This window comes from Lytechinus pictus, chromosome 7, assembly GCF_037042905.1.
Source record: "Lytechinus pictus isolate F3 Inbred chromosome 7, Lp3.0, whole genome shotgun sequence".
NCBI classification, from domain to species: domain Eukaryota; kingdom Metazoa; phylum Echinodermata; class Echinoidea; order Temnopleuroida; family Toxopneustidae; genus Lytechinus; species Lytechinus pictus.
Window position 1 is genome coordinate 11,992,237 of NC_087251.1, and position 14,146 is coordinate 12,006,382.

At 35.5% G+C, this 14,146-nt stretch overlaps 1 protein-coding gene across 1 annotated transcript in view; it reads right to left on the minus strand.

Annotated features, from left to right (window-relative positions):
• Positions 1–423: 423 nt before the first annotated feature.
• LOC129265506 (exportin-5-like) overlaps positions 424–14,146 on the minus strand; it is a 29,820-nt gene continuing 16,097 nt past the window's right edge. Inside the window, exons 7-15 of the mRNA XM_064101364.1 lie at positions 13,771–13,956; positions 7,344–7,420; positions 6,942–7,041; positions 6,061–6,273; positions 5,448–5,538; positions 3,646–3,768; positions 2,135–2,292; positions 1,452–1,547; positions 424–561 (exon numbers count right to left, since the gene is read on the minus strand). Coding sequence (XP_063957434.1) covers positions 424–561; positions 1,452–1,547; positions 2,135–2,292; positions 3,646–3,768; positions 5,448–5,538; positions 6,061–6,273; positions 6,942–7,041; positions 7,344–7,420; positions 13,771–13,956 — 1,182 coding nt within the window. The remainder of the gene's footprint in view (positions 562–1,451; positions 1,548–2,134; positions 2,293–3,645; positions 3,769–5,447; positions 5,539–6,060; positions 6,274–6,941; positions 7,042–7,343; positions 7,421–13,770; positions 13,957–14,146) is intronic.

Consider the following 14,146-nt stretch of genomic DNA (forward strand, 5'->3'; position numbering starts at 1 on the left):
AGGTCTATATTGTAATTTTATTTTATTTTACTTTGTCAAATTTTCATTTGACAAAGTACAAAAGACTAGATACTCATAAGTGGGAATTAGACCAACTGGCATTAGACTAAATTAGCATTAGACTAATGAGGGGTGTTGCAAGAAAGTTTCAATCAATTGCAAGTGAATCTTGGGTCCCAAAATCAATCACACATCTTGCAATTAATTGCAAATATATACTTTATTGCTGGGATGCTCCTTATAACTCACAGTAAAAATCAATTTTCCATGGGCACAGTTAATATATCAATTGTAAATTTGCATCAGAAATTTGCAATTGATCGCAAATATTTTCTTGCAACACCCCTCAGTGGGTATTCGACCAAGTGTAGAAGAGACCAAAGTGATAATCGACCAAATTGGTTTAGCCCATGTGTTATCAGACTATCTGAGATGTGGACCGACTGCTACCACGTTAATATATAACCCTTTTAGTAGTCTTTTGTTTTGTTTACCAAAGAAGATTTGCAAGTACTTTACCTTAGTCAACCCAGGCAAGGAGAAGACAGCAGCAGCAAAAAGCTGAAAGAGAAGGAGAAATATGTGAACATTAAAAGTGTAATAATCTATGCTCTTCCATTTTCACAAGAGGTCGTTTTTCAATATGGATTGAAAAAATAAATCATAAATATTGAAAATACATGAAACATACAGGCTCGTTTTCTGATAGCAGGTTTAACTTAAACTCGAGTTTAAAGTTGTGGTTTAATTATGGATAGCCAATTGTTACATAAATCACTAACAGTAGAGATATCATACTTCAGCTCACTTGGCTCTCAAATCATTCTAGGATTGTCTAGGAAATATAAATAGATGATTGTCTTCACCATCGATGAATCAGGAAAGAGCACAGTAAACACAAGAAACATACAACTTAATAAAAATTTTGATACTTTTGGCTTCCCATACTTAAACTACAACTTTAAACCTGATATAACTTCTAACCAATTAATAAGACTGCCTTTAGAGAGCCAGATAAGTAATAAAATGGTGCACTTTTACCTACAAACATGAAAAATAACACAGCAGTAGAACCTCAAATAACAAGCTTAAGAAGAGGAGCCACCTGAAAAGGGTCAAAGGTCACATGTGGTGGCCATTTAAAAAAAATTTTTTTTGCTATATCCCATATTGGATTATCAAACCTCAATTGCTAGATAACCATGGGGGAATCATTTGACGAAGTAAAATTAAGATTGGGCTACCTTTCGACCCTCTTAAGATGCAAAAATTGAAAAGGAAAATTGCTACCAGTATTGATTTCTATAAAGTCAAAAAGGGGCCTAAGCTTTCGATCCTAGCAGAATCTTCGTCGGAGGCAAAATGAGTATTGATTTCTAGCGCACATGAACTTATAGATGAACAAACGATATCCTCCATTCCATATGGACCCCATCCTACTTGATTCTTACCTTATCCAATACACTCTCCACATGCTGCTTGGAATGATATAGTACAGGAAACAAGGTTGATATACAGGTAAGCTGGAAAGACAGTATCACTGGGTCCTAAACAAAACAAAAACAACAAACATGATTGGCTTTGGTAACAAAACTGATTACAAAAGTAATAATGTCATAGTCATTTGATATCACTACGGTTCCAAAAATAATGCTTTTGAATAAACCTTGTTCTAAAAGTGATAAAATCTTGGGTAATTATGTCTGTAATGTTCATGTGAAAAATAAAAATGCTATCTTGATTACAATAACGCAAACAATCATTTCATCATTAACATGTTTACTAAATGAACTCTTGGGGTTATTTACAATAGATCTGCACACTATGGTGTTCACCTGTAATCAAAGCTTCATATGGGGAGGTAAAAAAAAAAGAGGTTCAAGCCCAGGTACTGTCTTTCAACGTTAAAGGTCAATCCAAGATGTACATAATCATACGTGATTGATACATACCAATAAAAACTCAATTACCCATACATACACACACACACATGTAACATCAGGAAAGTATATAGTGTATAGAGATAGAACATAGAGCAGGAATGAGATTCCAGTAAAAATATTATACCATTCCCAAAGTAAAACTATGGATTCATATTAGATTCCAATCAGGAATGAATAACGAAAATCCATACCTCTATTCTAGTGTTGAGAGTTGCTTGGAGAAGTTCTACAGCTTGTTGTGTTGGTAACTGATCCTTCTTGATCAAGGCTGTTATTACAACATCAAGGTAATTAGACATAGCATCCCATCTGATTGCTGATGGACAAAGATTTGTACACAGCTCCTTACCTACAATATCAAGACACATTAGTATGTGTGTTAGTTTTCATTGGGAGCATGAAAGCATTTGGATGTGGAAGAGATTATTATTTGCCTTGTGTGAAAGTCATTATCTCATTTTCTCTGGCCTGACACTTGCTTTACCCTAAGCCTAGCTTGGCCCCAAAATAATTCTCATTGGTACAATGAGTTTGCTTTCCCTTAAAGAAATCTTTATTAGGTATTTCCTTGCTTTTCACAATGTCTGGGGTCAGCAAATAACAACCCACTCCCCATCAAAGCTGACACCTATATTGATTTAAAACTACTATTTAATTCTGATTGAGATACAATATTAGTCAAATTGGGCACCTACGATCAAATTTCTGGGCAATTCCACAAAATAAATCAACTTTTTTTGTATGTCCGGCCCACCAATTCATGAACAGCTAAAGCCACAATAATTTGAGAGCATTACACCTTTGATATGAAGCACAAAACCGACAAGTACTTTCTGGAAGGTTTGCATTATGGAGTCGAATGTCCATACTTTAATCTAAGCTGCATAATAATTCACAAAAAACACCTTTCATATGATAATAAAATACTAACTTCACTGACCTAATTGACCTTGATCATGTGGCCTAAAACTTGTGCAAAATGATGAGTGATAGTTGACTAACCTTGTGTTTAAGATTCATGGAATAGATCCATTTACTTTCAAAGTTATGATGAAATTTCAAAAACTTAAGATTTCAATGTTGATGCCGCTGTCAGAAAAGCGGCACCTTTAGTATCACTCCGCTATGCAGGCGAGACAAAGTCAGTATAGCCTGAATGGTAAACCTGAACCCTATTTGGTCAGTTGGATGATATAACCCTATTTAATGATACTTTGGATCCATTAAAGGATACAAGCAAAATAATCCAGTGTACTGATTAAGAAAGACATGCACAAGCATTCATTTAACAATAAGATATTAACACCAGACTCAAACTATTACTCAAGACGGAAATAACATGTCTCATACATTTTAAAACAAGGTATAGGTGAACAAAAATACAGTTCACATTTGGTGGTGGGACAATTTTTTTTTTCTTTTTTGTTAATGGTTATAATGTTGCAACCAGAATTCAAATTTGCAGTGCAAACTGGATTGACACATAGCACATATAATAGAAAAACATGCAAGACAAAATTGCTCACAAACGAAAGCAAAAGGGAAAGAGAAAATTGAAAGTCTTTGGCTTCTAATGATTGCATTCTTTTGTTATGATACATATAGAACAAATCAATCACAGATAAGTAAATACTAATTGTACAGAGAACTGAAATTTGGCTGGTGCACAGCAAAATGATGTAAACTTAAGTATATATCATACCTTCTTCTTTCTCAATGGGAGCAGCCAAAACCTCTTGCAACCAATGTGCTGCTATCGTTAATGTAGTCTCAGGACAAAGAGCTGTTGCATATCTTAGAATCTCCAGTTGATTGTATCTGTGAGCTGGATGGGAGATATTAGAAAAGGGAATTCAGTATAACAGCCTCTTCACAATGAATTTGGTTTGGAAAACCAAGTCCCTGACAGTATCAAATTGCCCAAAGAGCAATCCCGTGAAACGATTCTGGATGCCGCTTGGTCACCATGACATGTGCAATCTCTCCCTCTGGAAGAGTTAGATGAAGGATGTATTTCCATTTGTTCATGGACCATGTAACATAACAGGATATAGCTATTTTGCCCATACAGTTTTGGAGGAGGAAGGGTTTCAAGTAGAAATCACCATTGCTAAGTTTTTTGGGGGGTGGGTGGGGGGGGGGGGGGGAGGAGGTGCAAGGCTGTTTGCGAGAACTCTACCTCCTTGAATTTTAGAAAGAATACTTTTTATGTCATTCTAATGAAGGAAAAACATGTTTTATCAAAATATATAGCACACAATCATTACAATAATTTTCTTGGAAATAATGAAATATGTGTCATCCAGCAGTATCTACTTCTGTTTGGAAAAAAAATGTATATTGAAATAGCATATTAGAAATATCAAGGAAGGTGATTAATACCCCCGCCGTACGCCTTTACCATGGCAACAGTATCCAACACATGGACAAAATATGTCTTGCCTAGTATTACCCCAAGACCAATGTGTGAGCTAAATATCATGAGAATTGGTTACAAAACAGATGAAGTAGTCCAAACTGCAAGATTTTTGCCTAATTTTTTGACATGTTCTTACCATTGAAACTTGATTTCTGACACACACAAAATATGTGTCTTGGATATCTTTACCTCGAAACCAATTAGAGAGCCAAATTTCATGAAATTGGTTGAAAACTGATTAATTAGTACGATCCCAAGATTTTCACCAACTTTGAGACAAATAATATTATTACCATGGCAACATGATTTCTGACACACGTTCTATATCTCTTGCACATCTTTACCTCAAGACCAATGTGTGTGCCATATTTCATGAGAATTGGTTAAAAACTGAGGAAGTAGTTCGAACTGCAAGAGTTTTACCTTATTTTTGCCATATCTTGTTACCATGGCAACACAATTTCCGACACATATGAAAAATATGAATATGTCTTGCACATCTTTACCCCAACACCAATAAGTTTCATGAGAATTGGTTAAAAACTGAGGAAGTAGTTTGATGCGCAAGATTTGCAACAGACCGCCTGACCATACACTGATTCCTATATACCCCCATCAAACTTTGTTTGGCGGGGGTATAAAAGCACGCACACACCATTGATTAGCTCTTTGTAAATGAGGAATCTGACATTTATTTACAATGGATTTCCAGTGAACAAATAGTATAATGGTAGTGAAAGTAGAACCAATAATTTCTCAATTGCCATAAATTGTGCGCCAAAAGCCAGGAAAACAAATTTAAACAAGAGTGTCGCTAAGGCGAGCACATAAAAAGCCCGCCTGTAACGCGGAAAATGGAGTTATTGGTCAAGCAAGAAAAGTGGAAACCTTTGACTGTCTGACCTCAAAATCAATAGAATTCCTGGGATCTATGCTACTATCATACACGCCTGAGCCTATAGGTTAAGTCACACTGAAGTTATCTCGTTTACAATGAAAAGTTAACGGATGGACATCGAATGTGATACCATAATATGTCCCGTCTAAGACTGGCGTATAAAAAGGAAAAAAAATGTCTTTCTCACATGAAAAGAAAAGGAAGAATTCCTCATCTGAATCGAAATCAATCCTTGAATAGGCACATGCAGCAGAGTCGTTCCGAGATGGGTAGCCAAGCTGAATTTCAGAGATATATGATTCATTATTAGATTATAAGAATAAATAAATGTCATTTACATATATACTCACAGTATACAAAGTCATACATCACAAAGTGTTTCTTGCAATTCCACATAAAGTAGATTAGTTTATTATGACTTTGCATGAGGCTTATTAGGAATCACACAACTTCTTGCAGTACACCAATACTATTATGCCAAGTGCTTAAAATTTTGAATCGTCACTTATTTTCATTTCCAGTTCCTTTCATCCAGTAACATAATAACTGCTTTTTTCCATACAGGTTGTCATATTAACTACAATAAGTACAGTGACATCCTCAGTGAAAATTGTTGAGTATTGTTACTATGGTAACTGTTACTGAAGATAAAGTGTTAGTGATAACAACCACATTGAGCACCACAGTCGAATGGACATTTTCACATGGCAAAAAATTGCGGGAGAAAAAAAGCACTTTTTAAATTGGTTTCTCTACGAGTCTTTACATAATGGGGTAAGAACTCAATACAGCACATATACCTTTTGTATTGTGGTAATGAACGTCTGGCAGAGGCTTGGTATAATATCCAGCATGGCCTGGGTACGCGACATATGCTCATGCCGTAGGAAAGCCATCCAGCTAGCAGATGTTAGATGGCAGACGTGTGTACTAGCATGCTGGGTGAAACTATACAATGTCTTCAGGTAGGAAGCAAGGTTGCTTGGTGGTACGAATGATTCCCCTTCCATTACCTGATAGAGTCAAAGGGAAGGACAGAATTACGGTAGTCTACAGACTTTAAGAGGCAACTAAAATACTGCAATTAAGTCAATAAATGTAGTACAGCCACAATGGATAGTATCAACTGGAGTCTAGAACTACTTAATAGAATCCTTTGTTCCTATAAAACACAAATGCAATGTTGTGATCATGTATCTAATAGAATGCTTATGAATGAAAATCAGAATATGCCTCTTTATTTCCAGGAGCAAGCTGGCTCATTTTGGAAAAGTATCTTCCTCGCAAATCAACATATCGTGAGTTCAAGTCTACCCCTGGAGGATGACTGAAGCCTGAATTGTGTGTTAAAATGCCTCTCTCTTGTTTCATAGACGCATGCTATGTAATACCGGAGAACGATTTGTCCCTTGGATAGGATGTTAAATGGAGGCCCCATTTAGAGGAGAATCACTGTCTTTGCACGTAAAGAACCCACTGCAATATTTTATAAGAGTAGGGGAAACCCTGGTTTAATGGCCCATATGCACACCCCAATCAGTTACATCAGGAGAGACCGAAAGGTCGATGATTCAGCTCACTTTTCTCCTATGGGCAAAGATGATACCAAACAACTAACCATAATAAGAAGAAAAGTTATATGTTTGTTTATGGATGTAAAGAGAAAGATTGCTGAACTTACCCATATTGCACACATCTGTGAACCCAAACCTGTAATGACCTGACAAAGCTTCTTCAAAAACAAGTGATTCTTTTCATCAAGACCTGCACTGCAAGCTTTCCTGAAATATAAGGTAAACAAAAGGTATATGCTGACCTGCCTCTCCACACATGCAAAATGCATGAAATACAAAATCTGTTGAATTCCTCACAGGCTTAATGTACAAGACTTGCTATGCAATATCATGTTTATTCATTTAATGGAATACCTGAAATATTGCACTTGCTATGGCCAATATTACACTGCACTCATCTATGATTCTTGCGATATTAATCTGAACAAATGGAAAATCTTTGGTATCCCAGATTGAGCCAAATAATTATTGATACAAAGCAGTATCAGCTAAAACTGATTTCAACTTACACAGCAGCATTGAAGAGTTCAGTCATAGCTACATCACAAAATAGCACCATCAGGGGTTTTCTTTCGTCTATCTTGCCCTGGTAAAAATAAAGATCAACATTAATGTAGTACTTGAATTACATCTAGCCTATTCAACTGCAATATGAAGGCAATGTATTTAGAGCCACATATGAAATAAGCTGTTGAAAGTTGTTGATATATAGCTGCCTTTTGGTTACATCTTTATGACTGCAAATATTTTCACTACTATCTTCAGCATATAATAGGATGAAATGGTGTTTGGTACTGCAAATCTAAGAAAAGCAGTGAAGCAGGATGCATACTAGTTCTTGTCTTTTTCTCTGATAAGGTAAAGTAAAAAAAAAAGCTTTAGCATGTCTCTCCTGAATGCTTGAGTTCCATGACCATATTTCCATTTCATCATACCACGTGGCCTCTACCATGTTATGAATTGTGAAGACTCTAATAAATCAATAAATCGATACATTTGCTTTGTCCACAATGATAATCTTTCTATTAGGCTCTCAATTTTATGCTACTCAATTCATGACTAAGAAATAATATGATCACAACAGTACTTCTATTTCAGGTTGCACAGAAAAGACAAAACAATTCAGTCTCAACTTTATGGAAGGTCAATGGTCCTGTTAACCATATACAAATTCAAGAACAAAGCATTTTTAATGGCCACATGGAGCCCTTTTCTTAAAGGACAAGTCCACCCCAACAAAAATTTGATTTGAAGAAAAAAAAAATCCAACAAACATAACACTGAAAATTTCATCAAGATCGGATGTTAAATAAGGCATTTTAAAGTTTCGCTTAATTTCACAGAATAGTTATATGAACATCCTGGTCGATATGCAAATGAGGAGACTGATGACGACAGACGTCATCCACTCACTATCATATTCAAATTTTCTCCTCATTGTCAACTGAAACAACGATCAATTCTTCTCTGAACATGTGGAATTAGCATTGTTTTAATACTATATGATTCAGTCAAGTTGGTCCTTATTGTCAAATCTGTAAAAAAATGAAATATTGTATAATTCAAACAATAAAAAACAAAATAGTGAGTGATGGACATCATCGGCTGTCTTATTTGCATGTCACTGAGTTGTGCATATCACTGTTTTTTTTTTTAATAAGCGAAACTTTAAAATGTCATAACTTTCTTATTTTACATCCGATTTTGATGAAATTTTCAGCGTTAAGGTACTTTGATTTTCCTCTATTTATTCAAATCAACAATTATCTGGGGTGGACTTGACCTTTAATGAGATAAGAGCAAGCTTCTGAGGTTTGCCAAATTTAAACCCTCATACATTTTGTAATCTTACCCATTTAGCAATTGTGTCTATCAAAAAGGCCACCAAATGGCTGAATCATGGGAGAATGTTGTCATTTTTGCTCTAGGAAATCACACTTTTCTTACCGCTTCAATTTCAAGAATGAGTAGTGTTTTTCTCACCTTGCACTATGATATTGGACCCTCGTCACTTTCATCAAAGTTAGATTGATACACTGTCATCACTGGCTTTAAAATCAGTGAATGAATTGACAGTAATCTCAGCTTATATTTGCCATTTCTTAACTCTTGTCCCACCTGTGGAGTTTTGTGTGTGTCATCTCTTTTTCTACCAGTACATTGCCTGGATTTTAAGCAATATGGCTAGCAGGAAGTCCAAAAGGAATGCTGGGAATTTTCTCCCTAAAACCACAACGCCTAAACAGCAACCATCCCCCAGACGGCCATTTATAGATGACCCTGAGATTAACAGCAAGGTCCTGACCAGAAGAGGAATGGCAGCTGCAGTGGATGAGGCAGAGAAGGGAAAGGGGCTTTTTGTCAATTTCAACATTGATGACCATCTCCAAGATATCAAAGAGGGAGAAAGAGGAAAGTTTGCAGATCTCCTAACTTCGGCTGTTAGAGCAGCCGTTGAGGCAGCCATTCCTGCAATCATCATGGCAGTGAAGGATGTCTGCCTCTCAGCAGTGAAGGAGGAGGTCAACCCCCACCTCCTTCGCCTACAGTACAAGCAGGATGAGCTGGCACAACAGCTGAGGCGGGACAATCTCTGCATCACAGGTGTGAAGGAGGAAGAGGAGACAGAAGAGGAGAGTGAGCAAGGTGCAAAAGAGGAGGAAAGTGAGGAGAAGCTTAAGAGCAAAGTTATTCAATGTGCAGCAAAAGCTGGAGTAACCATCAAGAAAGAGGACCTTTCTACCTGCCATCGCATAGGGAGAAAATCAGAAGGGAAGGTGAGGCAGATTCTGGTTCGCCTTGTGTCAAGGAGCAAGAGAGATGCCATCCATGCTGGCCGTTTCAAACTGAAAGGGGATAGCAGCATGGATGGTGTATACATCAATGAGGATATTACCCCCATGAGATTTGCTGTCCTAAAGACAGCAAAAGCAAGTCCTCTTGTGAAGAGAGTGAGTACGCAAAACGGGAACATTGTATGTAAGCTCACGGATGACAGTTACAAGACGATCGCTTCTCCGGACGATCTCTTCGATATTGGCTTGGACACTATCAACTACCAAAACTTCAAGCTACATTATATGGAGTAATAACTTGACTAGCCTGCATATGTCTGATAAATATGAATAATGGATGATACAAATATTTCTTACGAGTTATTACCATGTAATATTGACAAAGTCCTAAATTTTGAGACATCCCTATCTTTGAAATTAACCCACATAAATATACGCTCTTTAGTGAAAAATATTGATAACCTTAGACTGTTGTATGAAGATAGTATGAATACTAAATTTGATATAATTGGCTTATCAGAAGTCTGGAATGCGTCTAATACCTCTGTTTTAAATTTACAAGGGTATACTCTTGAAGTAGATGGTCGCAAGGATGATTTGAGAGGAGGAGCCTATATTAAATCAAATTTGAAATATACTTGCTTAAGTTATGACATTGCCCATGCAGAATCTCTGTGGTTACAAGTTAATATTACTGATGAGCTAAAGATAATCATAGCCGTGATATATAGAAAACCAAATACAAATGTAAAAGAATTCCAAGATAGTCTGTTAGATATACTACAAACAATTAAAGTAGATAAACGTAAGTGTGTACTGTTAGGTGATTTTCATGTGAATATTTTAAGTATAGAAGACATAGCTGATGACTTCACTTCTTCTCTACAATGTGTGGGTTTAGAACAATTAATAAAATCACCGACAAGAGTAACCAAGGACTCTTCAACTTTAATAGATCACATTTATTCAAATGTTGATACTGTTGAAACTCATTCAGGGGTCATACATACTGATATCTCTGACCATTTTCCAGTGTTTGTAGTATTCAAGAACATGGCCAAGTTATGTTCAAATCAAAAGAAAATTACCTATCGATGCTACAGAAAATTCAATATTGAACAGTTTAAAGAAGACCTTTCTGTCTTCAACTGGGAAGAGGTATTAAACTGCCATGATGTAAATATTGCATACTCTACGTTTTGCAAGTCTTTCTCATATATATGTAACAAACATGCACCTATGAAAACTAAACAAATCGGAAAAAAGAAAGATATTAAAAAGAAGGTCTGGATAACTACAGGAATAATTAAATCAATACGTGTTAAACAGAAGTTATATGCAAAAGTCCTAAAGACAAACTACAATGAAGATATTGTGAAGAAATATAAAAAATATAAAAACTTGCTCACTACGATTTTAAAGAATGCAAAACGTACTTATTACACCAATTTACTATATGAAAACCGATGTAACACGAGTAAGACATGGGAAATCATTAATGAATTATTGGTTGGAAAGAAAAAAAATTCAAGGGTTGTTGAAGTAGACAGGATTATCAAAAAGGTCAATGGAGACAATAACCTCATTACATCTATAAATGATATTGTCAATGAATTAAATAACTACTTTGTAAATATTGGTCCGAATCTAGCAGATACTTTGCCAAATGAAAATGTGTCACATAGACGTTACTTAGGGGCAAGAGTTAACAATTCTTTATTTTGGAAACCTGTGACTGAGGATGAGGTTTTTAATCATCTTGTAACTCTAGATGAAAAGAAAGCTTGTGGTCATGATAATTTACCAGCACGATTGTTAAGAGATAGTGCTGTTTACATTTCAGGTGTCCTGGCATATATCTTTAATTTATCTTTAGAATGTGGGAGGGTACCAGATGAAATGAAAATAGCAAAAGTTACGCCTATCCACAAAAAGGGACCAAAAGATGAACCTGGAAACTATAGACCAATATCTGTTTTGCCAGTGCTCGGAAAGGTTTTCGAAAAGGTAGCAAACGGGCGATTAGTACAGTTTTTAGAAACAAACAATGCTTTTTACCACCACCAGTATGGTTTTCGTAAGAAGTACAGTACTAAGTTGTCATTAATAAATTTGTCCAACACTCTCTTAAAAGCAATTGATGAGAGTAAAGCTACACTTGGGATATTCATTGACTTCAAAAAAGCATTTGATACGATCAATCATAATGTCTTAATCAACAAACTCTCTCACTATGGAATACGCGGTCTCCCGCTTAAATGGTTCGAAGACTATCTTAGAGGAAGATATCAGTTTGTTCAATATGAAGAGACAGTCTCTAAGAAAATGGAAATCACATGCGGTGTTCCTCAAGGTTCGGTTCTAGGACCAACATTATTTTACTGTATATAAACGATCTACCATCTGTTTCTTAATTATTTCAATTTCAGATTATTTGCAGACGATTCTAATCTATTTCATACCTTCCCAGCTGGACAAGATGAAATTGATGTAAATGAAGTCAATATTAACATAAATAAAATACAAGAATGGTGTGTTGCAAACAAGCTTACTATCAACTCTATGAAAACGAAATTCATGTTGATTGGTAGCAGAAGGAAAAATATTAGACTAGCTGGTAAATTGGAAATAGCCGGAGAGGAGATTGAAGAGGTTAATGAAGCAACTTTTGTAGGTATAACAATAGATAAACATCTAACTTGGAAGAACCATATTAGAATAGTTAATTCATGTATACGTAAAAGAGTAGGAATTATATTTCGGTTGCGACATTTTGTACCAAAATATACATTAGTATTATTATACAAGGCATTCATAGAGCCACACATAACTTATGGAATCGAGGTGTGGGGGAGTACTTACAAGAGTAGCTTAAATTGTATATTTTACACCCAAAAAATGGCAGTACGTGCCATCACATTCAGTGAGTGGCGAGCTCATACACGTGTATTATTTCAGAATTTAAAGATCCTAAATGTATTTGAAATGCACAATTTATCTATATGTACCTTCATGTATGACCTGGGTAATAATAACTTACCTCACTCTTTAGTAGATTATTAAGATGTAATAGAGCATAGATACCCAACAAGACAAAAAGAAGGTCGACAAGTACATTTACCAAAATTACGGACTACTCAAGGACAATTCTCTCTATCTTTCTTAGGAAGTGATTACTGGAATAATGTACCATTAGCCATCAAACTAAAAGTATCCAGAAACGATTTCAGGAATTCATTACAAAATCATTTATTAAATCAATAACTTATCATATTGCTCTGTATATAACATAAAATGTTACACTCATAATTTTATTTTGTTTTTTTGTAGTTGTTGTGTTTTAAAAAAAAACATACTTTAAAGTTCAATATTCGCCTATATTACTAATATGTGTAGGGGCCAGGCTCGACTAGCACTTGTGCTATTTTCTGGTCCCTTTTATCAGCTCTTAACATATACATGTATGTTTCATTTCTGTAATATTTATATGCATGACATAATAATGTAATATGTAAACATCTGTAAATATGTTGTTATCGTTGGTGAATAAAATCAAATCAAATCAAAATCAAATCAAATAGACAACTTCTCTTCTCATTTAAATGGTCTGTTAAATAGACATGTGTTTACTGCATTGCTTTTATTTCTGGACCACTATATTGTGAAATAGCTTCCTCAAACTCATCTCTCTTGTTTCATATTTCAGCAAGCTGAAGACTTGCATTTTTCAAGCTTGGACATTATCTTTATCCCCAAATTTATATTAATATTTTCCCCTAAAGAATATAAATTTAATGCTCCAACTAAATATTGCACAACATCAGACATGCTTGTTAATCACAAGGCCACAACTATAAAAATTGCCAAAATCAATATTGTGATTGGCATATCATAATAAATAAATTTGAATGCATATGAACCTTAATCTACTGAAAGCATGATATCTCTATTCAGAGCCTATAAGAATGACAGAATTCAACGTTTTAAACCCTTACCTACTGGAACCAAGTAGTCCCTGTACTAATCCTATGGGAGAGAATTCAGAAGTCAACCAATTAACCCATAGCCTACTGGAACCAGGTGATCACTGTACACAGCCAATAACTACAGTCTAACTCAGAAGTCAATGGATTAAATTTACCTTTCTGTGTACAATGAGTTGCAAGCACTCTGCTGCCAGCATCTTCAGCTCTTCGTTCCTAAGGAGCTTATAGAGGAAGATGAGGAGGCGATTCTCTTCCTTGTAGAGATGTTTAGCATCCATCCACTCTACGAAGCCACACATGGTCACAAGGACCGTCTGGGTCACCTTACAGGCAGATTTGGCCTAAGACAAGAAAACAACAGCAAAAGCAGGTAAAATTATCAACATCATCATTGAGCACCTGAAATGTGTTACTTAATTTTAGTGTATCTTATACAAAATGTTACATACCATACTTTCAAAATACCCGGTCTACTTAGGGTCCTTTTTACAAAATTTCATATTACCCAATTAGATTAATGGTAACTTTTTC